The following is a 27,268-nucleotide window of genomic DNA, read 5'->3' as shown; positions in this document are numbered from 1 at the left end:
GACCCCAGTGCGCCTGTGGGGGGCCTCCGCCTCTTCCCCAAAGGCCTTCCATTAGAAAGAGGCCCCTGGTGCTGAGCGGGTGGGCTCTGAGGCTCCTCTGTGTGTAGGTGCTAAAAGCATGTGTACGTGTGCAAGCAGAAGGGGGAAACTGACGCCGTGCACACAGGGGGAAATCCTGGGAGAATCACAAGGAACGGCGGGTGGGGGTAAACTTTGGGGACAGGAATTGGAGGGTGGAAAGAGGGAGAATTCAACTTTCCCTTCTGTTTCTTCTCTGTTTCGTGTACATTTTTCCAACCAACGTACATGCACTGTGTTTACTTATTCATACCAGTGAGGATAGCGTGGGTTGGGACATTACAAGCCCTTTTCTTTATATACGTATAAATAGAACACACACACACACTCAAGAGAAATATTAATTTTTGAAACTAAAATAAGCGCCTAGAATGCCCCGCCTCCCTTCCTCCACAGTGACCAAAACACACAAGGACTTCAACAACAGGAGGATGATGCGTGATTCACCCCCATGCGATGGGGCCAGGGAGGGGTGCAGGAAGCAGGGCTCCGCGAGCGAGCGCAGGCCACTCCCCCCTGAGCCTCCGGCACCTGTTCTGCACCTCCCCTGCGGTCCACCCCTGCTGACATTTCGGTCACCTGTGTGCTTGCCTTATGCCCTGGCCCCCAACACTCCTCAGAGGAATGGTTCGTTAAGGGCAAGGCAAGGACGACTTTTCCTCTTTGATGTTTCCAGGCTTAATGCATGGAAAGTAAAAACAGAATAAGCAGCTATTAAATATAATAGAAGGCCATCCCTGAGAGGTTGGGAGGCCTGTGGATTGACACCACCACTAGGTAGGGCTAAAGCAGGCTGGGCCCCTTCGGTCCCAGAATCCCCCAAGCTGCTCTTGTCTGCTCTGCAAAGTGCAAGGTAAGGTCAAACGCCCTACTGTGTTTAACCGGGGGACCTTCGACATTCTGGCCCACACCTGCACCTCCCTTTCTGCCTGGCTCCCAACATAAATCCTGCGCCCCAGCAGTCAAGCTGGCCCATTCACCACTCCCAGGACGCACCTTCCTGCCTCCGGGCCCTTGCTCACGTCTTTCCCAATCTCTGCCACGCAAAACCCAACTCACAACGCCTACTTCCAGGAGGCTCACCTAAAGTGCCCTGCCGGCTGAGTGTGCTCCGCTTCCAACCTTCCAGTTGCTTCTCCAAGGGCGGACCCCGCCCTACACTGGGGTTATCTAAGCCTTCCCCTACTGCACTGTAAGCCCCTGCCTTTCTCGGTATCTGTGACAGTGCTGGGCCCTGAAGAAAGGCAGGGAGAGAAATACAAAGGTGTAGTTGAAATCCAAGGCAGAATGAGGCTAAAGGCTGGATCAACACTGGGTTGGCAGGGTTAGAATTAGGACTGGGTTAGTCCATTCCTAATCCCACCCACTAGGCGGCGCCGGCAGTCTCATTCCGGTCAAGACGCCTCCGGTTTTAGAAGTTTATTACCTGTCGAACAAGTTTCCTTCCTGCCCTACTGTCCCTTTAAGAAGGTGATCCAGGTGAGGTCGGGACTCCGCCCCCCGGGAGCCAGCCCCGCCCCCCGCCCCCACTCGGCCGGCCTGGCTCCCCCTCAGTCCTCGCCACCTGGCTCAGCAGTCCGGGCCACTGTCCCAGGTCCCGGCCCCGCGCCATGGAGCGGCGCTGGCTCCTGGGGCTTGGGCTGCTGCTGCTGCTCTGCGCCCCGCTGCCCCCAGGGGCGCGCGCCAAGGAAGGTACAGACCCCCACCCCGGGCCCACCCCCTCCCCTGGTCCTGCTGGCACCCTCCTCCAGGAGCCGGCATTCCTGAGGAGGCCTCTCCTCGCGCCCCTCTCCCGCGCTCTTGTTTTACCGGCGCCAGGGCATCGACTGGCCAGGCCAATCTTTGGCCTTTGAACCCGAACAGCTGCTTTCACGGGCCAGCCACCCCCGCCCCTGCTGGGCAGCAGTTTGCGAGTGGGGGTGGGGTGCGAGGAGCAGCGTCCAGACCCCCACCCCAGCAATGGCGGGCGGGTGAGGGGGGTCCTCGCGACTGGGCCCTCTCAGCCTCAAGAGCCCAGCCCAGACATCTGAACCCTCTGCCGTGGGAGGTGGAAGCGCTTTATCGTCAACCTAAGCCAGGCGACAGAGAGACCTGCCGCTGGAGAAGGGTTGGAACTCGGGGCGCAAGGGTTTCGGATGTAGAGGCCAAGCCTTCCCTGGGCAGGCTTGCCCAACCTCTCCAGCTCTGCTACCCCGACTTCCCAGACTCCGAGCTGTGTATTGTACCCCACTCCACACCGCCAATCACAGGCAGAGCAGGCTCCTTGCCAGTGGTGGGAGCCTGCCACTCAGAAATCACTCTAAGGTCCCCTGTCCACATTCTACCCATCCATGACCCCCGGAAGCTGAGCACCTGTCTCACCCACACGCCCTTGCATTCTGCAGCTGATGGGCCCCCCGCTGAGGGAGAGGGTGCAGGTCCTCCCTGTGGCAGCTCTTCCAAATGCTCCCTACGTTTACTTGGGTCAAAGATCCAGCCCTCCAACCCTTGCTCCACTTTGCTTTCCTCCTGCCACACTCCAGAGGGACAACGGCCTATTAGTCCCTGGAGCTCCTCAGTCCTTCCTGGGCCACTGTCCCCGCCTGAGCCTTGGGACGTCCCAGCTCTCAGGAACAGGATGCTGGGGACTGGGGGTCCCAGAATGAGGAGTGTGGGCAGCTTGTGGGGGCCCCCTCCTCCAGAGGTGACAGGCCCCTTTCCTCCCCACCTTCAGTCACTCTGATGGACACGAGCACCGCTCAGGGAGAGTTGGGCTGGCTGCTGGATCCCCAGGACGGGGTAAGTGTCAGGGGAGGGCAGGACTCAGGATGGCTCAAGGCTGAGGGCCAGTGGGAAGAGGGGTGGAGAGGTGGGTGGAGGAACAGGAGAAAAGAGCAGGAAAAACTGGAAGTGCCTCCTCTGGAGGGGGAGGGGAGGTGACTCAGAACCTCCTGAATGGGGCAAGGTGGGGGTCAGGCTTCACCCCATGGGGAGAGCTTCAATGCCTGTCTCCTCCCCTGCCTGCCCCAGGGCAGAGGGGCTGCAAACAGCTGAGGACCCTCTAGGGAGAGAAGGGACCATCCCCGGGGATGGTAGAGGGCTGAGACCAAAACAGCAAAGCATCCTCAGTCTGAGATCCACTCATCCCGAAAGAAGTTGCCCAGATAAGTTCCAGGGCATCAGGGAATCCCACAAAAGTGTGTTCAGAGTTGTGTGTGTGTATGTGGACTTTCGGTTTTTTTCTGGAAAGGATAGCCGGCGTTTTCGTCACGTTCTTCATAGGCACTGTGACTCCCCGCGACGTTAGAAGCTGCCTCAGTAGGGGTCCCCAAGCCCCGGCCTCTCCTCGTCCCTCCCCAGTGCAGGCACACCGTGCGTCCTCCCAGCTGTTGAAGTCTGCCCCCGAGTCCCCTGGACATTCCTAAAACCCAGGGAGCAGAGGTCGGACCTTGAGTCCCAGAGAACGCCTTCTGGCCACTCTGCAAAGTGTCCAGGGAACTCGGGAGGCTGGCCCGGTTGCTGCAGCCTCCAGGACCCTGGCCTTAGAGTCCTAGAGTATGGCCTGTCTTCCCTCTGGTCCTAAACCCCTTTCTCTGGGGTCCCCTTTTCCCTTTCCTATCAGCCTCGATTTCTTGGGTTGGGGTGACTGGCTTTCTCTCCCTCTGTGCCCTGGGGTCCTGGATCGATCTCAGCTCTCCCGCAGAGCAGCCTGTAATTAGAATTAATAGACTAAACCATAATGTATCCTACAGGAGGGGCTGCTTGGAAAATCCCGCATTAGGCCAGCCCTAATAGGCGCCTCATCTCATAAACCAACTAATCGTTCCACAATGAGGGCTGCGGGCCCACCTGCCGGCTCCCACAGGCCTGCGCCAGTGCCCCTGCCACCTCCACCCAAATAACTCTTCCCTAATTGGGCCAGAGTGAAAGCCAGGCGCCCTTTGCAGCCCAGGCTACACAGCACTAGGAAGGCAAGAAGACAGCAGCAGTTACACACCCCCGCTGTCTTCCTTGTCCTCTCGCCTCCTCATCTTTTCAAAACATGCACTCAGGTCCAGGCTCCCCAGAAGGCACTCACATAGCAGCCAGCAGCGCCTGAGTGATAAGTGAAAGGACCCTTGTTGCTGATCCCGGGCAGCTGGTCCTCCCCTTCGCTCACCGCTGGAACCCGGAGAGGCGAGTTACAGCTGGGAACATCTGCTTCCCCGGGTCCAGCTGCAGTCTGGCTAAGGAGCTGCGCATTAACCACCCACCGCCCTCCCACCTGCCCTCCTCTTGGCTCTGGGTGCCTTCTGTCACCCCAGCTTCAGTGCCTCGACAACCCTCGCCCAGTCTGTGAACTCCCTAACGTAATGCAAAAACCTGTCCCTGTCCCACGCCACCCCACGTGGGCAGTTTCTTGCCTTTTCCCAGGGCAGAGAGTAGCCATGAATGCCCTTGCATTAGTGAAGCGAAAGGCTTGGGAAAGGGAACTTTCTCAGGTGAAGGCCACTAGTCTCTTCTCTATAAACTGAGGAGGTTGCAACCCAAATATCAAAGGAATATTTTACAAATTTCAGAGTTTCTTTCTTAAGTTCATCTGGCAGGGAAAATACTTCTGAATAGCTAGTATTTTTTGAAAAGGGAGAATAATGAAACAGCAGACTTGCCCAGACGCAGGAGTACTCAGGTCAATGGAATAGAACAGAAAGCTCAAAAACAAGCCCACGTATATGAGATTTTAGTATGTGATAACTTCAGAATTGCAAATCAGCGTGGAAAGTATAAGCTTGTCGATAAGTTGGCAATTGAATGCCTATAATTTTTTTAAAAAGGCAAAACTGCATCTTTGTACTATACCAAAAAAATAGGTTCTGGGGAGATTAGAATTTAAATCTAAAAACCAAAGCTATAAAAATACTAGCAGAAAACATAGATATTTATAAGTTTGGGATGGGACAGCTTCTCAAACAAAATACACAACCCCAAAATCATAAAGGAAAAGACTCTAGATGTTATTATCTAAAAATTTTAAATATATGTCAACATCAAAGACATTATTAGCCAAGTAAAGGGGCATGACAGGGAGAAAATATTTGAAACATGCATTTCAAGCAAATGATTAATGTCTATAATACTTAAAAAGCTCATCCAAGTGAACAACCAAAAGATAACAATAGATCACTGCCCGAAATTCCATTAAATATAAGTAAACAAGTAAAACTTGAGAAAAAAGGAAACAATAGCATATCAGACAAGAGATAATTGCATAAAAATACAAATAGCCAGTGACCAAGAGCAACATACAACCTCTTCTCAAAGAAATGTAGATTAAAATGGCAAGAAGCTGCATTCTGTCTCTAAGACTAGTCAAAAATAAGAAAATGTTAATAGCCAGTGTTGACAAGCTTTACAGAAAATGAGCTCTGGGACATTATTGGTGGAAGTATAAACTGAGAAAGTCTTTTTGGAGGACAATTTGGCAAAATGTTATAAAACGTGTAATACGTTTACCCATTGATACAGCAGTTCTGTAGAAATCTGTATATGTTTACTTAAAAAAAAAAAAAACAGCTGGAAGCTCCCTAAATGCCCAACAATAGGTGAATGATGAAATAAAGTTTGGTACATCGACCCAGTGGATGACTATTTTATGGATTGCTAAAAAGAAGTAGGTAGATCTCTATACATGCATGTGGATAGCTCAAAGACTTTTGGTTAAAAGCGAACACTATCTTGCAGAATAACACTTACATGTTTTTTTTAAATTTATGTTGCACACACACACACACACACACACACACACATACACACACACAAACATTGCTCTAGAGGTGCTGAAAATGGTCTGTCAAGTGTTACTCCAAATTGGTAAGAGTGGCTTCCTCCAGCAGTGGGGCGGATGGAGGACTTTCACTTTTTACTATATGTAAATGTTGGTCCTTTGATTTTGTAATGAGCACATAGAGACATAATGACTATCGGCATAAACTCAGGGGCGCAGAGTGCCCGGGTGCACATCCCAGCGCTGCCTCTCCGTAGCTGGGTGCCTTGGGCAAGTTATGTAAGCTGGCTGTGACTCAGTTGCTTCACGGGGAGTGCTAGCCATGATGAACTGAGTTGAAGCATTCTTTTAAAGTAGGAGAAGTTAAGGAGGGGTGGACTGAATGGTGTCTAGGAGTTGTTGGTTTTGACAGGGGTTGGCTTTGCCATTACTGGTCGCGTGTGGGACGGGGGAGATTCGCTTACACAGAAGCATTCTGTGCTGCCGCTTGCTCTCCAAAAGCTGACAGACCTCGGTATTGAACACGGTCTCCTCTTCTCTGAACAAATGGGCAGAAAATTTTGTGAATGAGCTTTGGCTACGAAAGTCTGCCCTCGGGGTCCTTGACAAGCTTTACTGATGAAATAGGTCAACATTGGTGCCCAGACGTTTGTACTTGGGGTGGGCTACTTGAAGGGACCAGGGCTGGCCAGGGAGGTAAAGGGGGTGTCGTCTCGCCCATTCTATATCCGTATAGATCTCTCACTCTAACACTCAACCTACTACTCTGGGGCTGAGGGGGTGGGGAGAGGGCAGGACAAATAGCGTGAACCTGGGGGGGTCTGACCCCAGCTTCCTTGCCATGAGCTCTGGAACACAAAGACCAGGAGACTGACTTTGCCTTTCCTCCGGCAGTGGAGCGGGACGCAGCAGATGCTGAATGGGACCCCCCTGTACATGTACCAGGACTGCCCCGTGCAAGGAGGCGGAGACACTGACCACTGGCTTCGTTCCAATTGGATCTACCGAGGGGAGGAGGCTTCGAGCGTCCACGTGGAGCTTAAGTTCACCGTGCGAGACTGTAAGAGCTTCCCTGGGGAGGCGGGGACCCTAGGCTGCAAGGAAACCTTCAACCTTCTGTACATGGAGAGCGACCAGGACGTGGGCATTCAGCTCCGTCGGCCCATGTTCCAGAAGGTACTTTCGCCCCTCAGGGCCATTTGAACCCCTGCCTCCCTCCTTCCCTTGTCCCCACTCAGCTAAGACAAAGCCAAAGGTCTAGGTGTCCGATAATGAGGAGGCAGTGGGGCTGGAGTTCAGAAGAACTGGATTTGAGTACCTTTGCGGCTGCGTCCCGACTCTGGGCGTTTGTCCCTTTACCTCTCTGAGCTCTGGCTTCCGTGTCTTAACATAGCGGTAGTAGAGGCCGCCTCGTCTCTTGCCAGCATCCGCTGAGATAACAGCATGCCGTGGGGGAGGCGGGGAAGAGGTGCTCCAGCCTCTTCCAGCTGGGTGCTTCCCATCAGCATCCATGGTGTTCTTGTGCGACCCGTCCCCATGAGCACTGCCCCGGTCCTGTAGGAAGGTAGTTCTCTGCAGGTGTCTCTCCTAGCAGTCCTTTCTTTCCTACTTAAGGAAAAAAACAAAAAACACTGGAGCCCCAGCTGGTGTGGCTCAGTAGATTGAGTGCAGGCCTACAAACCAAAGAGTTGCTGGTTCAATTCCCAGTCAGGGCACATGCCTGGGTTGCAAGCTGGGTCCTCAGTAGGGGTGGCACGTGAGAGGCAACCATACATGGGTGTTTCTCTCCCTTTTTTTCTCCTTCCCTTCCCTTCTTCTCTCTAAAAATAAATGAATTTTTTAAAAAAACCACTGGAATGCAGAAGAGTTAAAAGCATATGATGATAGGATGATAGGATTTTCCCAAAGAGACGATATTGTAAAGCTTGTTACTAGTAATACATGAATTATGACACACTTTATAACCGATCATCCCATTGGCATGGAGGCGGGGCCACATCTTCAAGTGGCAGAAATTATATGAGCTGGTGCCCCGTGGCCCGGGTTCCAAACCTAGCGGTGTGACCCCAGACAAGGTCTCTCACCTCTCCTAGCCTCGGTCTCCTTGCTGGTTGGATGGGGACGGCTGTTCACTCCACCTCTCTGAGGCCATTGCCCGGACTGAGTAGCATAATGCATCTCAAATGCTTAGCTCAGTCGCTCCCATGTAAAAGCCCTCGGTTTATGGTTATGTGATTGCGAAGCATTAAGCAAGCTATTGTTTCTGTCCTGTGGTTGCTCCCCTCTCCCCCCCCCCCCGCCTCCCCAGGTCACCACGGTGGCTGCAGACCAGAGCTTCACCATCCGGGACCTCGCGTCTGGCGAGATGAAGATGAACCTGGAGCGCTGCTCCCTGGGCCACCTCACACGCCGCGGCCTCTACCTCGCTTTCCACAACCCGGGGGCCTGCGTGGCCCTGGTGTCCGTACGCGTGTTCTACCAGCGCTGCCCTGAGGCTGTGCACGCCTTGGCCCAGTTCCCTGACACGCTCCCCAGACCCGGCAGGCTGGTGGAAGTGGCGGGCACCTGCGTGCCCCATGCCCAGCCGAGCCCTGTCCCCTCGGGAGCCCCCCGCATGCACTGCAGCTCCAACGGCGAGTGGCTGGTGCCCATGGGGTGGTGCCACTGTGAGCCTGGCTATGAGGAAGGCGGAGAAGCATGCCTTGGTAAGGGTACCCAGGGAGGTGGTGACACCCTGCAGGGGCCACTCGGGGGAGGGGGACAGTGTCCAGGGTGCCGAGGGAGGGAGGGAAACCAAGGCTCTGTGTCAGAGATTATTAAACTGAGTGAGTGTCCAAGGGCCCCAGGGTCGCATGTGGGGGAGTGTTTCCAATACGAGGATGCGGTGAGGGGGAGGGTGTGATTCTATCCGTGAAAACACTGAATGACCACAGCACTGTGCACCCTCTGCAGCCTGCCCCAGCGGCTCCTACCGGGCAGACATGGACTCGCCCAGCTGCCTCAAGTGCCCGCAGCACAGCACGGCCGAGTCTGAGGGAGCCACCCTGTGTGCCTGTGAGAGCGGCCACTACCGAGCCCCCGGGGAGGGTCCCCAGGCAGCATGCACACGTGAGTCCCCGGCAGGACCCAGCCGCTGGGGAGGGGCGCGGGGCCCTTGCTGAGCCCATGTTAGGACTGGAATCGCCCAGGGCTTATCAGGTATCAGGCACTGACTGTCTGGGGGATGCCTGACACTTCAAGTTTCTCCCCTGCCCCCGCTCACCACCCTACCCCCCCCAAAATGCAGAGCCCAGAGGAAGCTGCCTTATCCTCAGGAGGAATCCAACTCCCTGGCGGCCTCCGGAGGCCTTCAAGGATTGGGGTGGTGAGGAGCCAGCAGGTTAGGCTGCTGCTCACGGCCCCTCTTCTCCCGCAGGCCCCCCCTCAGCCCCTCAGAACCTGAGCTTCTCTGTTCTGGGGGCTCAGCTCTCCCTGCGTTGGGCACCCCCGGCCGACACGGGGGGACGCCAGGACATGAGCTACAGCGTGGAGTGTTCTCAGTGTCAGGGAGCAGCGCCAGGGGAAGGTGCCTGCCAGCGCTGTGGGGAAAACGTGCGCTTCTCCCCGGGGGCCAGCGGGCTCCTCGTGCTCGCGGTGCATGTCGACGGCCTGGAACCCTACACCAACTACACCTTCAACGTCCAAGCCCACAACGGAGTGTCGGAGCTGGCCACCTCCAAGTCCACCGGTGCCTCGCTCAGCGTCAGCCTGGGGCACACAGGTGAGGGGGGACCTGGCGGTGGCTGGGGGGCCAGCCCGGGAGGGAGCCCCAGGAACAAACTGATGGGCAGGGAGCCATCAAAAAGCTCCTCAATGATTTCCTCTTCCAAATCCACTGGGACCCTCTGGACTCGCAGAGGCACCAGCAGGCCTGTCGCTGAGGCTGGTGAAGAAGGAGCCGCGGCAGCTGGAGCTGACCTGGGAGGGGTCCCAGCCCCGAAGCCCCGGCGGCAACCTCACCTACGAGCTCCACGTGCTGAACCAGGTGAGGACGCGGCCGAGTGAGTCTCCAGGTCTGGTCCTGGCCCGCCCCAACACCTGGCCTCTGGGCTGCAGGATGGCTTCCCTGGGGCGAAAACCTACACTGAGCCCTGCGATGGTTACTCCCCAACCCACGCCCCTGCCTCTGTGTGCTCCCGAGCTCGCCGGTCACCTCCGCCAGGCCCGCCCCGCCCGGCCCGGTCAACACGAGCCCCGCCCACAGGATGAAGAATGGCACAGGATGGTGCCCGAAGCCAGAGTCTTGCTGACCGAGCTGCAGCCGGACACCACGTACACCGTCAGGGTCCGGATGTTGACCCCGCAGGGCCCCGGCCCTTTCTCCCCCGACCATGAGTTTCGGACGAGCCCACCAGGTGGGTGGCTCACCCTTTGCTCTGCCCCAGACGCGCAGGCACCTGTTGTCCCACCGAGGCCTCTCGGACCCTTCCGCTCTGTCCACACACCCACGCACGCTGCTTCCGGGGAGGGGGACGGCCCCACACAGACACGCACCAGGTCTCCCCACAGTGATCTCAGGCACGCCTGCCGCCCCTCCGCGCAGCCAGCCAGCATCCTAATCAGACCTCCTGACCGCTCACCGAGCGCCCAGCCGCAGGCAGCCAGGCCCTTCCCACGTGCTCGCTCTCCCTCCCACGCACCTGTCTCCCCAGTTACCGGACGCACCTGAGGCCAGCAGCGGGCCCTGCCCCTGGGCTCGCCCTGCTGGCCTCCGCCCCATCAGCCCCTTTGACTCAGAATGCCCAGCCTCCCTCACGTCACCTTGTGTGTGTGCCTCAGTTTCCAGGCGCCTGACCGGAGGCGAGATCGTGGCCCTCGTCTTCGGGATGCTGCTGGGCGTGGGGCTGCTGCTCGGGATCCTCGTCTGCCGGTCCAGGTGCCGCTCCTGCCCCTCCCCAGACACCACCCCGGGTCCCTTCGTCTGGCCAGAAGCCCCCGAAAGCAGTCCCAGCGACCCTCCCATTCTCCACTGTGCCCACGCCTTCACCCTGCACCCTGGGAAAACTTAGCCAGAGCCCACAGGGCCCCTGAGGTGATCCGGGGACCCTGAAGAAGCTGTGCCCTCCCCCTACCCACCCCCTCAGGAAAGGTCAGCGACAGCGGCAGCAGAGGAAGCGGGATCGTGTCGACAATGTGGATGGAGGTGAGCCCGGAGAACCTGTGCACATGTGTGTGCATGTGTATGCACGTGTGTGTGTGCCTATGTGTTGGGAGTTGCCTCTGGGGGTGGGACCAAAGGACCCACATTTCCTGGGCCAACATCGGGGGTACAAGTGGGCTCTGTAGTCTTTAGGATTTTCGTCTTTTGCTACCTAATTAACTTTGGTTAATTAACTTTGTACTGATGGTGCCCGAGAGAGCTCTGTGCAATTACCGATTAGCTGTCGGTGCCGCCGGACCAACACCCGGGCTCCCGGCCGCCTCCCCCATCCTGCCTGGCCAGGCCCCTGGGCTGGGGGGCTGGGCCGGAGGGGCTTGGCAGGCTCCCTGAAGTCCTCCGAGGCATGTGGGGTGCCTGCTGGTCACTTCATTAGGTGCCTCAAGAAGGGGAGTCAGCGGTCCATCCCAGTGGTGGGGCAGGGGTGAGGGTGGTCTGGGACGGGGAACGAGGTGTGAGTGATTCGAGGAGCCTGGTGGGCAGGGGTGAGAGGGAAGGGCGAGGCATTTGAGGGGTCAACGAGCCATGGGAAGATTGGGTAACTCGAGGCCACGAACACTCTCCGTCTGGTTTCCGACCCGCGGCTCTGGACCTTGGGGGTGAGGACACAGGAGGTTTGTGCTCAGAAAAGTTGGCTGTGGAGGCTCTGTTGCCAAGGAGAAAGACTTTCTCCCACTTCAGCCAAAACAGGACTCCTCAGGGAACAGAAGAATGAGAGGGTCGAGGTCGAGGTCGAGGCCGGCCCCTCCCCCCATCTATCCAGGGCCCTGAAGCTGACACTCCTGTGGTCCAGCCTGCCCCGTTCTCCCTGCAGAGGACAAGCTGTGGCTGAAGCCTTACGTGGACCTGCAGGCGTATGAGGACCCTGCCCAGGGAGCCCTGAACTTCACCCAGGAACTCGACCCAGCCTGGCTGGTCGTGGACACGGTCATAGGGGAAGGTGAGCCCCGCTGGTCCCTCTGGGTGGCAGCAAGGAGCCGCTTCCTTCTGGCCTTTCCCTGCGGAGCCCCGCTGGCCTCCCCGCTGGCCTCCCCTCTGGCCCAGGCGCTCCCAGACCAGTTCCCTCTCTGCTCCACCCCGTGTCCTTGAACTGCTGTTGTCGCCCCCTTATCGAGTGTCCTGGAACAGCCCCCACCTGGTGCACAATCTGCTTCTGGGGTCATGGAGTTTCTGATAAAGAGCATTAGACACATCTACCTTATCAAGGGGGGCGGGGGTCACGGTGTCCAGGCTGGGGCCCTTCTCAGATGGTTCCCACCCGCGGGGGCAGTTCAGAGCCTCCCTGGCCTCGCATCCTACCCCAGCAGGGCCCAGCGTCCTTGGGCTGCCCTGATCCCTTGGGTCACCAGGGAAAATGAATCTATCTGAGCACAGAACAAAGCTTGGCAGTGTCTCTGCTGATTGTGCGGCTGCGCCGGCCAAGCTGCGAACAGAGGAACCCGCAGAGGAGAGCGGCGGCGATCAGCCTCCCTGGCTGCTTGTGCTGCTGCTGGCCCTGAGCACGCCTGCCCCTCGTGAACACAGCCCAGTGCCCGTGCACCACACCCGGTGTTTCCTGAGCACCCACCGCTGGCCACGCACCGTGCTCACCCGGGAGACCGTGCTGACCAGGGGGCGGAAGTGCACTCCTGTCCCAGACTCCCAGCCCCGTCCCCTGGAAGCACAGCCCAGCTCCTGTCCCAGAAAGGACACACCAGGTGTCTGGTCCAGAGAAGGAGAGAGAACTGAGGGACTAGAGCAGGGGTGTCAAACTCGTTTTCACCGAGGGCCACATCAGCCTCATGGCTGCCTTCAAAGGGCCAAATGTACTTTTAGGACTGTATACATGTAACTACTGCTTAACAGTTAAGCGAGAGCTTGGCACTGCCACAGGGTAGAAACAAGGTGCCAGGCTGGATAAAACAAGGTGGAGGGCCAGATTTGGCCCGTAGGCCTTGTGTTTGCCACCTGTGGACTAGAGGATGTCATCTGTCCCCTGTGGGGAGCCTAACAGTGCGTGGGGCCAGCACCCTGTTTTCTTTCTGCCCAGGAGAGTTTGGGGAAGTGTATCAAGGGACCCTGAGGATCCCCAGCCAGGAATGCAAGACTGTGGCTATTAAGACCTTGAAGGACACGTCTCCAGATGGCCACTGGTGGAACTTCCTCCGAGAGGCAACCATCATGGGCCAGTTCAACCACCCGCACATCCTGCACCTGGAAGGCGTGGTCACAAAGAGTATGAGGATTGGTCTCCAGGCACTGGGGTGGAGGGGAGGAGGGAGGGTGTGAGACCACTGGAAGGGGAGGGAAGGTGTTTTTGCCAAGAGCAGGAAATCTGGTTCTGGTGGTTTGGGGTGGAGATGGGGTGGAGGTTGCCATGGTGACGTGCCCCGTGTCTCAGGAAAGCCCATCATGATCATCACGGAGTTTATGGAGAACGGAGCCCTGGATGCCTTCCTGCGGGTGAGCAGGGCAGAGGACCAGCCGGGAAGTGGGATGTACCATGAAGCCCTGGGGACTGATTCCTGGTTTGGGGAGAGGCCACCCTGCCCATCCCCTGACCCTCCACTCACCCTGGTGCAGGAGCGGGAGGACCAGCTGGTACCTGGGCAGCTGGTGGCCATGCTGCTGGGCATTGCATCTGGTATGACCTACCTCAGTGACCACAGTTACGTCCACCGGGACCTGGCCGCCAGAAACATCTTAGTGAGCCAGAACCTGTGCTGCAAGGTGTCTGACTTTGGCCTCACCCGTCTCCTGGACAACTTTGATGGCACCTACGAAACCCAGGTGAGAGCCCTGTACTCACTGCGTACGCAGACACGTACACGGTTTCATGTCATGCACACAGGCACATGTGTATGCCAAACACGGACCCGTGTTCCCGCGGACACACTGACTTCACGGAGGAGAGGGATGTTTTCACCCCTCCTCCAGGCCCTGAAATGCGCTGGCCTTCTGTCCTACATGCTTTATTAGGGAGGGAAGATCCCTATCCGCTGGACAGCACCGGAAGCCATCGCGCATCGTATCTTCACCACGGCCAGTGACGTGTGGAGCTTTGGAATTGTGATGTGGGAGGTGCTGAGCTTTGGGGACAAGCCCTACGGGGAGATGAGCAATCAGGAGGTGAGCCTGGCTACTCCCCACACCAGTCTCCTCCCGTACCCTACCATGGCCCCCCCTGCACATACTCTCATTGCTACTTCCTGACCGATAGTTTTCCTGCACTCACGCCCCCTCCGGTCCCCTTCGCTTCACACCCTGTTCTCCTCACTACTGGTCAGGTGGTGGGGATGGAGGGGAAGGTAGAAGCTCCTTTGCATGATCTTGCATGAACTGCCAGGTTAGCTTCCTGCCTTGGGCCTCAACCCCCACCCTGCCCCCCCCCACGGCAGGTCATGAAGAGCATCGAGGATGGCTACCGGCTGCCTCCTCCCGTGGACTGCCCCGCCGCTCTCTATGAGCTCATGAAGAACTGCTGGGCCTACGACTGTGGCCGTCGGCCCACCTTCCACCAGCTGAAGACACACCTGGAGCAACTGCTGGACACCCCGCACACCCTGCGGACCGTGGCCAACTTCGACCCCAAGTAACTGCGCTGGGCAGGGCCACAGGATGCAGAGGGCACAGCTGGGGGAACGGAAATGGGCTTTCGGCCACAGCCACCAAGTGCTGGGCCTGCACAGCTCCGGACACAGGGCATGACCACAGTCTGTGCCCTCGGGGAGCAGCCACCTTGGTGGAGAGATGCAGTCCCACCCCCGACAGCTGCAGTCTGATGGGAGATAGGAAGCAAACAGGGAGATGGGAGGCAGATACAAGCAGAGCTTGCAAACTGATACCAGCGCTGGGGAGTTCGGTCACTCAGGTTGCAGAGGGGACGACAGACTGAGTGGCAAGGGACAGGCAGCAGGATGTCATGACTGTGAGGGGCAGCCTTGCAGGGTCTGGGAAGGCTTCCAGGTCACCTGCCCGGCGTGGGTGTGAGGAGCTAGGGGCAGGCTGATTGCAAGCTGTGCAGGGTGACGGCAGCCGGCAGTGCCCAGCCCAGGGACAGTGGCCAGAGACGAAGCTGGAGAGGTAGCGGGGTCACCGCAAGGAGGACCAGCTCTGCTGCGAAGTTTGGACTTTATCCTGAGAACTATTGACTTGTTTTTAAAAACTGCCCATGGGAGGGACATGGTCAGAACTGCATTTCACCAAAAACATTGGCAGGATGTGGAGAAGGAACCGGCGGGGGGTGGATGGGGGCGGGGAGACGGAGGAGACGGGCAAGGCTGGACGTCCAGCGCTTTATCGGGCAAACCAGCCCTGGCACGCTGGCCCCTGTATCAAACCACCATATATAACCTTCCTTCTGGGAGAAAATGTGCTCCAACTTTTGAAACTATCTTTTGGAGCACAACTCCCTCATACACTGGAGACTGCATGTGCTAATCTTTCTGGAATGCTGGACATTTTTCCCCCAGTAGATTTACTTTGCTAATGGGTTTTGGCTCTGGCTGCCGTTAGCACAGGAACACTCATTGTATTGTGGGTGTCCGAGGGCAAGAATAACAGCCAAGCTTGGAGGTGGCCATCAGGGGCTGCGCCCAGCACTCCGCGGCCACCCTGCAAACAGGCAGGACCACGCTCGGGCTCCAGGCCTCCGCTTTGGCTCAGCTTCGATAGTTGATGCATTCGTGTCTTAAGCGGCACCCCACCTATTGCCCAGAACTGGCCACTCCGGTGGGGATGGGCTGGTAGGAACTGTGCGCTGGGAACTTGCAGGGCTGGCCCCTCCCCCTGGGCTGTCCATCTGCTGCCCACTGCTGCGAGCGCACCAGGAAGCAGGCCAGGAAGTGGGTTCACAGACAATGGCCTGGCTAATCCGCAAAGTCTCGATAATCTCTGTGCCCAGACAGCAGCTAGACTGCTGGCCCCGGAGGCTCACAGGCTGTGCCCGGGGTGGTTTCAGGAAAGCCGAGGACGGCCCCTGCCTCCCCGCCTGACTGAGGCGGCCCCGTGTCCCCTAGGGTAACCCTGCGCCTGCCCAGCCTGAGTGGCTCAGACGGGATCCCCTACCGAAGCGTCCCTGAGTGGCTGGAGTCCATCCGCATGAAACGCTACATCCTGCACTTCCGCTCAGCCGGGCTGGACACCATGGAGTGTGTGCTGGACCTGACTGCGGAGTGAGGAGCCTGGGGGCCCAGCAGGGGAGGGCTGCTGGGGTTTGAGCCCGCCTGCCCACCCGCTCACCAACCCTCTTCCTTGACCACAGGGACCTGGTGCAGATGGGGATCACGCTGCCGGGACACCAGAAGCGCATTCTTTGCAGTATTCAGGGGTTCAAGGACTGAGTCCTCCCCTCCCCCCACCTCTGTCCTCAGGAAGCAGGGACGGGGCCAGGGTTCCTCATGCCCCTTCCTCCCTCAGCTGACCAGACCTTGGTGCTGTGCCCGCCTGCCCTCCCGAGGAACTTGCCTCTGGAGGCTGCGAGCCTCTGTAATACAGTAGTGCTGGGAGGGAGCTGAGGGAGGGAGGGTTTAATATATATATATATACATATACATATACATATACATATACATATATATATTTTTATAAATAAACAGGAGCTGAGTTTTCACCTTGACCCCTGGCGTTTTTTTTAATCCCTCCACCTCCTCCATCTGTAGCACAAAAGAGACCACTGCTAAGAATTCTGGAAAAGAAGGTTTTTTATTTGTAGCTGTAGCCACAACCTGGCAGCATGGAGGCAGGTGGGAATGCCCAGACCAGTCAGCCCAGCCCAGCCCAACTTCCTGGGGGGGTCAGGGGGGCTCCTGGCCCCCAGCAAGCAGAGCAGAGGCTGCTGGGGGGCCAGCTGCGGGCATCGGTGCAGCAGTGAAAGCAGCAGTGCTCAACCCTGACCCTCTGGTGGGGTACCTGGAGGGTGGGGGAGGTCCCTGCAGGGTGGGGGAGAACGGGAAACCCAGGACTGGACCTCTGCAGCCTGGGTCTCGTTCAGGCCCCTGGATCGGGGCCCTTGGGATGCTGGGTGGGGTTTGGAATGGAGGGAGGGGCTGGACATCAAAAATAACCGAGGGGGCAGGGCCAGTGGTGGGGCAGGGCGGTCTCAGTGTGGGTGGTCCGCTGATGGGGAATGGCCTCCCGGGGAGAAGGGGCCAGTCCTCACTCAGGTCTGGGCTCGGGCAGTGTGGCACTTCCGGCAGAGCACGTGGCCGTCCAGGGGGAAACAGCCATTGTCGTCAGCCTCGATGGACAGTGCCTTTCCACAGTCCTGGGTGGGAGGAGAAGGCACTGGTGGGAAAGGCCCCTGTGCCCCCCCCCCAAACCCCCTCGCTGGCATTAGGAAGACCAAGTGCTCCCTGGCTCAGAGCTGGTGTCCCCATCGTCTGTGCCCCTCACCCAGCTACACCCACCCCGACTCGCCCCCACTTTCACTTCGGTCCCCTGGGCCTCCAGTACCGGGATGGGTGGTGGACAGAGCTGCGCCCACCCCAACAAAGGACATGGGGCCTGTCCCACTCGTCTCAACTCCATTCTGACGTCTCTCCTCTGAACCTCGCTGAGACCCCAACCCCACTGTGGCAAAGCACGGCACCCACCATTGCGCAGCCTCCTATCTTGGTCAATCTGCAACTCAGTGACCCCACAGAAAGCCCACACCCCCTTCCTGCAGTGACCAAAACATCAGGGCCAGGCGGGCCTGGGCCCTGCCAATGACCACCCTCAAAACTGCTGGCTGGCCCTGTCTACCCCCTGGCCAGCAAGCAGTGTCCCCATATACCGCCCAGCCCTCAGGGACCATGGGGACACGGACCTCACACTTGTAGCACTTCATGTGGAAGTTCTTGTCCAGAGCGACCACACGCACGGTCTCCTCGCGGCCAGGCTCGGGCATGATGGGCTCCGCGCAGACGGAGCACCGGGGCGCATACTGTCTGGAGGGCAGCAGGAAGGCTCGGGTCAGGGTGGAGGAGGGGCGCTCCGCTGTCCCCAGGGCTCAGGGAGGGGAGTGGGCGGTGGCACGGCAACAGGCCGACTTCTCTGCCCATCTTGCCCCACACCTCGAGGTGGGGGAACCCCAACAGAAAGGCCCAACTAAGGCCCACCGCCATAACTGCCCTTACCAAGGGGAACTTCCTGCCTCTTCACTCACCTTCCCAAAACGCCCCCAGCCCCGAACAGCTACTACCACCAGGTCCTCACCCTCTTCACATCCACCCTGCAGAAAACCCACCCAGAGGTGCCCCTCTGATCCCATTCCTGGACCCCTGACCCTAGCACCCCCCCCCCCACCACACAGGTGCCTCTGCCCAATGGCTCAGGGTACAGAGGGACGTGAGGTACTGGCCACCCGTGGGGGAATCCTGAGAACGTGCACCTCAAACCCAGGCGCAAGCCACGTCCTGCGCGGTCCCTGTGCTGGCCTTTAAACTACCTCCGGATTCTGCTGCTGGTCCGAGAAAGCAGCCACCTTATAAACACCTTCTCGGGGGAAACCAGAGTTCCCAACAACTGGCCTCCAAAGGAACTTTAGAACCTAGCCTTGTGTGTGTGAAGTGAAGTCACTCCAGCACACGCTGCTGAACCCAAGCCCACCACCCAAACAAGCCTCCGTGAGCCAGGGGCCAGGGGACTGGCCAGGAGCAGGACTTGCTGCCCAGGCCCTAAGGCGTCTGGACAACTAAGTCCAGATGAACTGGCCTCTGCCAGCTACAGACAAGACGGAGGGCCAGAAAGCAAGACCAGAGGTGTGGAGCTGTCTGGGGGTCCGAGGAGCAGCCTGGCTCCCAGACAAACCACGGCTGACCCCAGAGAAGAGCCCAGAGGGGGGGTGGGTCCTCACTTGTGGTAGTCAGGGACACAGTGGGGCCGGTTGGCCTGGTCCACGATGAACGAGGTGCCCTCCAGGGGGCAGGCACAGACCACACAGGTGAAGCACTGTGGGTGGTAGGCCTTGCCCGTGGCCCTCAGCATGCGGTCAGTGATGGGCTGCCCACAGGTGTTGCACTTCTCCAGGGTGTCCTGAGGAGGTAGCAGTAGGAGGTAGGTGGGCGGAGAACTAGCACCCAGGAGCCAGCTGCCAAGGCAGGTCAGCCCTCAGCCCCAACCCCAACTCACAGTGTAGCAGCGCTCACAGTACGGCGCTCCCTCCAGGCTGTAGAACTGCTGTCCCTGTAGCTGCTGCTCACACTGGTGGCAGGTGAAGCAGGCGATGTGGAACAGCTGTCCCAGAGCGCGAACTGCAGGCTGCGCGCGTGCCAGGGCTGGTGACACCGGCCACAGGACTCTGGAAAGGCCAGAGGAGATAAATAAACAGGAGGAAGCTTGCAGAGGGATCAGCTGGCTCCAATGGGAGCTGAAGCCACAGCTACAGCCGGAAGTCACAGAGGGGGACACAGACGTCCCATCGAGGGGGCGGCGAGCTCACCATTGACGGCCGAGGTCTGCCTCTGAGGATGCTCCATGTCCTGCATGAGCTGCTGGGTCAGCTGCTCCAGCTCCTCCACCTCCTTCAGGGTCAGAGGCCCTGGGGCTCCCGGGGAGCGCACCTGAAACCCCAACACTCTCTTCATACCCTCTCAAGGGTTGCCCCCTCCAAGAACATTCCCCTACAAGCTTATCCACTTTCTTCCAAGAAGGACTAACTCCCCTCCCGTTTCCCAGGTGCTCAGGGTTGACCCTGAAAGCTCCTCACTCCCTGTCCCCAGACCCCAGCACCACACAAATGAGGGGAAGGGGATGATTCTTCCACCCACTTTGCCCAAACCCCCACTGGGCAGCCACGGACAGGCCGGAAGGACTGAGCGGACGGAGGCCACGCACACAGCAGCAGCTCAGGTCACGGAAGCACCGAACACACCAGGCCACGCATCAACTCCACAGAGCATGCTCAGACATGGCCCCCCAGGGAAGAGGTCGGCGCGAGGGACCTGCGCACCCAGGCGCACACACCTACCCGTCCCGCCTGCTGCTGAGCAGCCCTGTCAGCGTGAGGATGCAATACAGGCGGGAATCACAGGTTAACCCCCCAGGGCTGTCTCCTGCAGCCCAGCCCCCAGCCCCCCACGCAGAGGTCTGGGGTGCCCCCCCAAGAGAGAGTTCCTGGTCTACTTGACCTCACGTCCTCCCCTGGAGGCCTCAGGGAAGGGCTTCTCCTAGGCCAGCCCCCACCTACTTAGGGGATCCTGAGAGCTGGGAGTGGGGATGCGGTGAGGTTAGGGGTACTGCGGGGACCCTCAGAAGCACCAGGGGGAGATGCCACAGGGGTTGGCTGACCTGCAGCAGCATGGCCACGAGACACTCCAGTGGCAACGCTGGCTGGTCTCTGTTAGCGGAGAAGCCCGCCCAGGGCTGCAGCCACCGAACGTCCTGCCTGCCCTCGCCTCCCTCCATTCCCACAACACCTGGAGCCTCAGCCTCCAGACTACCTCCCCCCACAGCCGCCTTCCCCGAGGCTCGGCCCCACCTCCCTCACCTTGTCTGTAGTATCCAGATGGGCTGCCTCTGCCCGGGAAGGCAGGCAGAGAAGCCCCAGCTCTGAGCTTGCCCCCTCTGCCTGCCAGCATTGGTGTCCCAGCTTCAGCGCCCACGGCACTCAGTCCTCTAACTCCTCAACCCCAATGGCTCCAAACATCCCTCCATCTCAGGCACCTTCCACCACGGGACACCCTGGACCTGAGAGTCATGAGGCTCTTGACCTCCAAGACCTTGGACTTGACCTCTAACAGTACCTCCTCCTCCTGCCCCATGTGTACCCACCGAAGGAATCTACTCAGAAGGGCTCTGCTTTCCTGCCTCGCAGCCCTCCCTGGGGGCCTCCCCCAAGCCTGACCCCTTGACCATCTATTTTTATGGGGCTCTCTCAGCCACTCTCGCCCCCCTTGGCAACCATGGCTCATCTGCCCAACCTCAGCCCCGGCCGCAGGGCCCACTTCCTGCTTCTGCCTCTGGGCTCGGAAAGTCGGTAGCGAGATCGCTCCAGGCTGCAGAGTGAGCTCACACAACACGGGAGGGCCCGGGCACCCACCGCCCCCAGCTCCGCTATCTGGCTTTTGGCTCCTGCGGGTTCCCCACGGCTTCCCCACAGCAGCTGTTCTGAACCTTTTCCATCTCCTCCAGCCCCTCGCTCCCTCGCTCTCACCGATGACCTCACCTCCTACGTGACCGAGAGGATGGAAGTCCGCCAGCTCATGCTGACTCGGCGTCCCTCCTCTCCACAAAAAACACTGTGGTGACACTGTCCTTGCTCTCCGGGAAGGCCACGGTGGAGGGGACGGGGACGGTGGAGGGGATGGGGATGGCATCACCACCTCTCCCCCGGACTCCATCCCGGCAGCGGGCCCTGCTCTCCTCCATCAGCTTCTTCCTCCTGGTTCACGCACACACCTGAGCCCCCTCCCCTAACTCGACAGAACCACACACACAGGCCCTGCCCTGGTCCGCCTCTCTGCCAGCCTCCAAGAGCAGGCTTGTCTGGAACCTCCATTTCTAACTGTCCACACAGCCCTCAACTCTGTTCACCGTCCCCACAGAGGGACCACCCTGCCCCGCCATTGGTGACTTTCAGGCAGTCACATCAGGGGCCTCACTGGGGTCCTCATCCTCCTCAAACCGCCCCCCCCAAGGCTTCCTCACCATCACATTCTGTCCCCAAGACCCCACCCTGACTTGTGCTCCTCCCCCTTCTGCCACGTGACCAACACGAGCACTCCCCAAGGGGCCCCCCCCCAGGCCCTCGGCTCCATCTGTGTAAGCACCCCAGGCTGGGCTGCTTCAGGACCACCGTCCCCACTGACAACCCTGAGCCCCGGGCCTCTCCCAAAACCCGGGCCCCCACTTCTAAGTGAGTGACAGTCCCAGCTGAAGGAGAGTCCTCCTGGAACCTGTTGCTCAACACGCTGACAGCTGGACCACCCCCTGCCCGCCCCCGCACTTTTCCGGTGCAAAGCATTTCCCCTTCTGGACTTCTCTATTTTGTCAAAATACCGACATTCATTCCACAACACACCCAGGCTTTTTTTTTTTTTTACCCTGCCCCTCCTCTTCCAACCGCTTATCAGTTACAAGGTCCTGGAGGCATTTCCTTTGCAACAGCTCTTATCTAAGGCTCAGGAGTGAATCCCAACAAACGTCACTGACCCCTACCGCTAGCCCACACCTTGGCTGGAAACTCTCCCCAAAGCTTCCCCAGGCAGGTGTCACCAGACCTCTGACCCAGCCACACACCTCCAGGAAAATTAGGAAGGACGTGCCAGGACCCACAGGCTCCCTCGAGCTCCTGCCTACCTCTCTACAGCTTCACCACTGCTCAGGGGAACCTCCTCCTTTCCGGTATCCAAACACTCGGGTGCACCTGCGCCCTGGAGTTTTTGCTCATGCTAGTCCCAGCCCAGCGTCCTTCACTTCCCCTCTGGACTCTGAAGTCCGACCATCCTTCAAAGCACGCTAGACGTCTTTCCGAATGTGCCAGACTCAGGCTGACTTCCTGCTCAGAGCTCCCATAACACAGGATCCTGCACCACTCATGGGTACTGGGCACCTCCTCCCGCCCGGTCCAGGACTGCACACGCAGACACCGGCATTCCTGCTGCCCGCTTACTGGGCGGCTGGTTGAACTAGATAGATGCCCAGCAGGTTCCATTCAACTCCTAAGTCTCCCGAACTGGAAGGCAGGAATGCGAACTTTTCCATTTGGGGCACTCACGTGCAAGATAAAAATGCCAGCCCTTTCTGTGTGTTAGCTCACTTAAGTTTCCCAGCCCTTGTCTGGGATGGACAGCATCGTTTCCAAGATAGGAAAGTGAGGCTCCTCCAAGTTCACCTCACTGGCCGAGGATCATGTCAGAGGGGGAGCTGGGAATTCTATCCCAGGTCCAGCTGACTCCCTCAGGCTTAACCTCTTTGAGAGGTCTCTCCCGCCCTGATTCCACCCAGGGCACAGAGCATGAGCTGCAACTCTTATCACCAGATGCACCCTTGGGCAGACAGAACAGAGGGCTCAGAGTAACAGAGAGATAAACTCTAGAAGCTCATCCTCCCCTTTAACATTCTGGGACAGGTGAAAGGGATGGTCCACCAAACGCTCCGCCTAATTCACAGCCTGGGCTGCTCCCCATTCCCAGCCAACCCAGCCCCAGCCCCTGGAAGGAGCCCCCCCGCAGAAGAGCTGTGTCTTACCATGTCCAACCCAGGAGGCTGGAAACGCCCATCCCACTGACCCCACTCACCCATCTTTGCCCTCATTTTCTGGCTCCTGACTTATCCCCCAGCCCCCAGCCCCCACTCAGCCTGGCCCTCCCACCCTCCCTCACCTGGTTTTGGTTTTGAGCCGGCGGCGGGGGCACTGGGCGCTGCTTCTCTTGCACTCGGGGCTTCTCTCTCTGCTGGGCATAGGTGAAGCTGGGGGGCTGAGGGGAGCCTGTGCCAGTGGAAGAGGGAGCTTGCGGAGACCCCAGCTTTTGATTGGGCTGCGACCCAGGTCCGCCTGGGGCTCCGGGGCTGAACTTGGAAGCCACGGGAGTGAACTTGGGAGTCACTGGAGAATACTTAAGGGCTGGAGATGGGGCTGAGGGACCTCGAGGCTGACTGTTAGCCAGAGGCACAGGCTGGGGCTGGGGCTGGGGCTGGGACTGGGACTGGACATGGACCTGGACCTGAGGCTTGGCCTGGGGCTGGGGCTGGGGATGCACATGGCTCGGAGGCTGAGGCTGAGCTGGAGCCTGGGGCACAGGCTGGGAGCTAGAAGGAGCCTTCCAAGGAGGCAGGGGTGCCGTGCCCCCAGCTGCAGGCTTAGTACTGGTTTTGGGAACGAACGGGGTGGTAACTGGTGGGGGTACATATCCAGATGACACCTGCGAGGAGAGAAGGAGGGGCAGAGAAGTATGAGTGGGGGAGGGTGCTGCCTCCCCAGTTCTGTCCCCACTCCTTCCCTCCTCTCCCGCTCCTTACCCGGGCTTTGAAGGGATCGTTCCTGGTCATGTCGTCCAGCAGTGACGACAAAGAGTCTATCTCCAGGTCAATACTGCTCACCTTCTCCCTGGGCTGCAGGGTCAAAGGTCAGAGCATCCATCCCAGTCCTCCCTTCCCACCGCCCTCCACCCCACATCAGGGCAGAGGTGCAGGGGAGGTCAGAGGGAAGGACCCTCCTCTCCTTCCCTCAGGGGTGTTCCTGCGTAGCTGCCCCTCCCAGGCCTCCGTACCTGCGGTGGGAGCGGGACGTGGGCCTCGGGCCCTCCCTCCTCCAGGGGAGGCGGTGGGGAAGGGAAGATCTCCTCCTCCAGGGGAGCAGGGGGAAACGGCTCCTCGATCGGGGGAGGGGGAGGTGGGAAGGCACCTCCCAGGGTGCCCTCTGCATCCTCGACTTCCCCAAGGACGGGAGGGGGCGGTAAGGGAAGGTCTAGGGTAGGAAGGAGAAAGAGGAACGTCAGTAGGGGCCCCTCTGCCCCCTTCCCTAAGTTTCCCTCCTTCTACAGCTGCGACCCCTCACCCAAAAACTCTGGGGCGTGCGGGAAGGAAACGAGGGCGCAGGACACCCTGGGAGCACTGGGTCAGGAACGGCCGGGGGGTTGGCGCAGGAGCGGTGCAGCTCCCGTTACACTTCGGAAAACGGACCCGGAGGGAAGATTCGTGCCCCACATTCCCACCTCCCACCCCCAGGCGGGGGACTTGGACCCGTCCCAGGAGCCCTGGCTCCCGGCCACGAGCTCCAGGATGAGGTAAGAACATCTGCTCGGGACAGGGTGGCTGCGCCCAGCCCCCTCCGCTGCAACCTTTCCAGGCACCCCCAACCCCAATGCCACTGCCCCCAGCCCGGCGCCCGCCCTAGTCCAGCCCCCCGCCCCACCGCATACCTTCCGGGGGCGGCGGGGGAATCTCTCCCACCCGGCCGATCTGTGCGCGCTGGGCCCCGGCGGCCGGGAGAGGCTCGCTGTCCCCGGGCCGAAAGGGATTCACTTTGGGCTTTGGGGCCACCACCGGGGCGAACTTCTTTTGCGGGGCGTAAAAAGCCGGAGCCGAAACGGAGACGGAGATCGCGGGAGACGGGCGGGGGGCCGCCATGGCCGGGCCGGGCTGCTGGGGGTGGGTGGCCGGGTTAAGCGGCGCTGAGACGTGCAGGGAACCCCCCTATCGGGCCCAGCACCCCTCGGCGTCCCGGCGTCCCCTCCCCGTGGGCGGCTCCCCTCGCCTCACCGCGGGCCGGAGCGTGCACGCCGCGTCTCAGGTGGCCGCCTGGGCGCCGGGTGCGCGGACTCTGTGTCCGGGTCCAGCGCCGCCTTTAGCCCAACCGGGGAGGGACGTGGGGCCGTGGGAGGAGGGAGGAGGCGGGGAGAGCGCGGCGCCCAGACCATACAAGGAGCGGCCGGGAGAGGGGGCGGGGAGAGGCAGGGAGGGCGGACCAGGCGGTAAACTCCCCAGGAAGGGGCCCAGGTCCTGGCCGTGGGCTCCAGGCTCCGCGAAGGTCCCCCGGACCCCGCCCCCGCCGCCCCGGCCCGCCGCGGACCACCCCTCCCCGAGCACAGGCCTCTGATGTCATTTCCTGACTTGCCCCCCTCCACGCCCGACCCGCGGTGCCCAAGGTCTGATTCACCGTCCCCACGCCGGGATCAGCCCGAGAAGGTCTGGCGGTGCCCTGGAGGTACCGAGGCAGCCCTTGGCGACTCCGCCCGGGTCCAGTCCCCTCCTCCTTCTCTGGGCCTGCCGTTACCTGCCCCTGCCACCTTCCCACCCAGCTGCCAGCCCCGCGCCCCAAGTCCCCTCCGGGGCGACCGGGATTGGCAACCCTGGGGTGGACCTGGGCTGCAGGGTGGACCACGATGGTGGGTGGGCGTCCTCCCTGCTCACGCCCCCCGCCCCCCGCAGGCCTTTCTGCGACCTGGAAGGGGGTGTGTGAGTCCGAACCTCAAGGGTGCTTAGGGGATCCTAACTTGAAATCCTGGGCAGCCCCTTCCGGCTTCTAGGAATTCGCATCATCCGCACCCCCGCCTGCAGATCTGTGAATATTTGCGAGAAGGAGAGGCGAGGACAGCGGAGCCAGGGAGCCAAGGTGCGGGGGCGGGGCGGGGAGGCGTGGGCGGCCGGTCGACTGGGGCTCCGGGAGGAAGGGCGTGGACGCGGTCGACACGTCTTCGACAGCTGTGAAGCGCCCACAGTGATCCCTCGGGGAGCCTTTGGGCGGCGGGGCGGCCCTCGGGGAATCCGGAGACTGCGCTCCGTGGAGCCCCCCACTGGTCCGACTAGACTGCTCTGCCTTGAAATCGGCCCCAGGCGACGCAAAAGGGACAGACCTGGGAATCACTGAACACGGAAACGCGCCAAATTGCCGCTTGAATGCTTGCACACTCACTACTTACAAACTATGGAGTCATATGGCCTTTCGGCCTGCGGATCCCATGTATCCCCCTCCGGCGCTGCCTTTTTCCTGCCATCTAAGGCAGTTCCCTTGCACACACCCTGCTGTCTCGGGTCCTGCCGCTTCAAATGCGCAGCAGCCTCCTGCCAGCGAGCACCTGCGCTGTGGTCTAGAGGCCATCCAGACCTTCCTCTGACGTTTAGCAGGAGAACACAGACTGGGGGCTTCGGAGGGCCCGCCCCCCACCCCCGGCATCACACCCAGTTAGCCCCCAGGTCTCTAGGTTAGAGCTAGGTGTCTCGAGAGCTCTAACGGCAGAGCTCGCTCTCCTAACTCTGGGGTGGGGTGAAGCAACGCTGGAGGCCAGGACGCAGAACGAGGTCAGGGTGCAGAGACCCGCCTGAGTGGCCGAGTCTCTTGGTTCTCTCCACTCCATTTCCTCCGTGTGTAAAAGGCGTGATGATACTCAATCCACTTACCTTAGTGCATTATATGGAGGAATACACGAAATTCAATATCTGAAGCGTTACATAATACTTGGTATTATTATTCAAGCCCCAGTTCTGCCCAGAATGGAGATGCTGACGGGTTAACCTAAGGCCGTTGTTCCGAATGTCCTCTCGGAGTTGCCAAGCTGATCTGTCACGGGCCGTGGGGTACGCAGTGCCTGCTCCCTCCTTCAACCTTATCGGACACTTCATTACGGCTACTACTACATCTTCGCCTCCTTCTCGGTGCCCACTGATCTTGCTTCTCTCCGGTGTCATCTTGTCTTTGTCGTGGGTGTTTCACACTGTCATAGCCTGTGCGCCATGTATGAGACGAAGCGTGCCGTGCAGACGGACCTTCTCAGACAGGCAGAAGCCGGTCCTGGGCCTGTCCCTGTGAAGATCGGCTAGAAATGTGATACTGTGTCTGTTGGAAACTG

At 59.6% G+C, this 27,268-nt stretch overlaps 2 protein-coding genes and 1 long non-coding RNA gene across 3 annotated transcripts; 2 read left to right on the top strand and 1 right to left on the bottom strand.

The window, feature by feature from the left end:
* Window positions 1–1,612: 1,612 nt before the first annotated feature.
* EPHA1 (EPH receptor A1) lies at window positions 1,613–16,614 on the top strand. The gene is made up of 18 exons (XM_028526027.2): window positions 1,613–1,770; window positions 2,792–2,856; window positions 6,716–6,997; window positions 8,130–8,526; window positions 8,774–8,929; window positions 9,237–9,581; window positions 9,718–9,845; window positions 10,065–10,215; window positions 10,640–10,736; window positions 10,945–11,003; window positions 11,833–11,958; window positions 13,048–13,233; window positions 13,399–13,460; window positions 13,581–13,787; window positions 13,977–14,126; window positions 14,396–14,589; window positions 16,016–16,171; window positions 16,261–16,614. The coding sequence occupies exons 1-18, from the start codon at window positions 1,689–1,691 to the stop codon at window positions 16,337–16,339; spliced, it is 2,922 nt and encodes a 973-aa protein (XP_028381828.1). The 5' UTR covers window positions 1,613–1,688; the 3' UTR covers window positions 16,340–16,614.
* A 67-nt stretch (window positions 16,615–16,681) lies between these two features.
* On the bottom strand, window positions 16,682–25,343 carry ZYX (zyxin). The gene is given in 11 exon segments (XM_028525969.2): window positions 16,682–17,262; window positions 17,806–17,926; window positions 18,835–19,013; window positions 19,110–19,252; window positions 19,255–19,278; window positions 19,420–19,540; window positions 23,303–23,842; window positions 23,940–24,032; window positions 24,191–24,387; window positions 24,842–25,064; window positions 25,182–25,343. Coding segments are annotated over 10 exon segments (1,731 nt in total). The 5' UTR covers window positions 25,050–25,064; window positions 25,182–25,343; the 3' UTR covers window positions 16,682–17,157.
* Window positions 25,344–25,350: 7 nt separating this feature from the next.
* Window positions 25,351–26,863, top strand: LOC118497211. Its single transcript, XR_004899743.1, has 2 exons — window positions 25,351–25,626; window positions 25,932–26,863. It is a non-coding gene; the product is annotated as an uncharacterized LOC118497211 (long non-coding RNA).
* The last annotated feature ends 405 nt before the right edge of the window (window positions 26,864–27,268 follow it).

The sequence above is a fragment of the Phyllostomus discolor genome, chromosome 10 (genome assembly GCF_004126475.2).
Source record: "Phyllostomus discolor isolate MPI-MPIP mPhyDis1 chromosome 10, mPhyDis1.pri.v3, whole genome shotgun sequence".
Lineage (NCBI taxonomy): Eukaryota > Metazoa > Chordata > Mammalia > Chiroptera > Phyllostomidae > Phyllostomus > Phyllostomus discolor.
Note: the sequence above shows the minus strand (reverse complement) of the source record. Positions and strands in the feature narration are given on the sequence as shown.

Bases quoted from the DNA above. Each gene is read 5' to 3' on its own strand.
- EPHA1 (XM_028526027.2), top strand. From the start codon at position 1,689: ATGGAGCGGCGCTGGCTCCTGGGGCTTGGGCTGCTGCTGCTGCTCTGC. The intron at 11,004-11,832 runs GTGAGCCCGGAG...TTCTCCCTGCAG, and splicing joins TGTCGACAATGTGGATGGAG to AGGACAAGCTGTGGCTGAAG. The intron at 14,127-14,395 runs GTGAGCCTGGCT...CCCCCACGGCAG, and splicing joins GGGAGATGAGCAATCAGGAG to GTCATGAAGAGCATCGAGGA.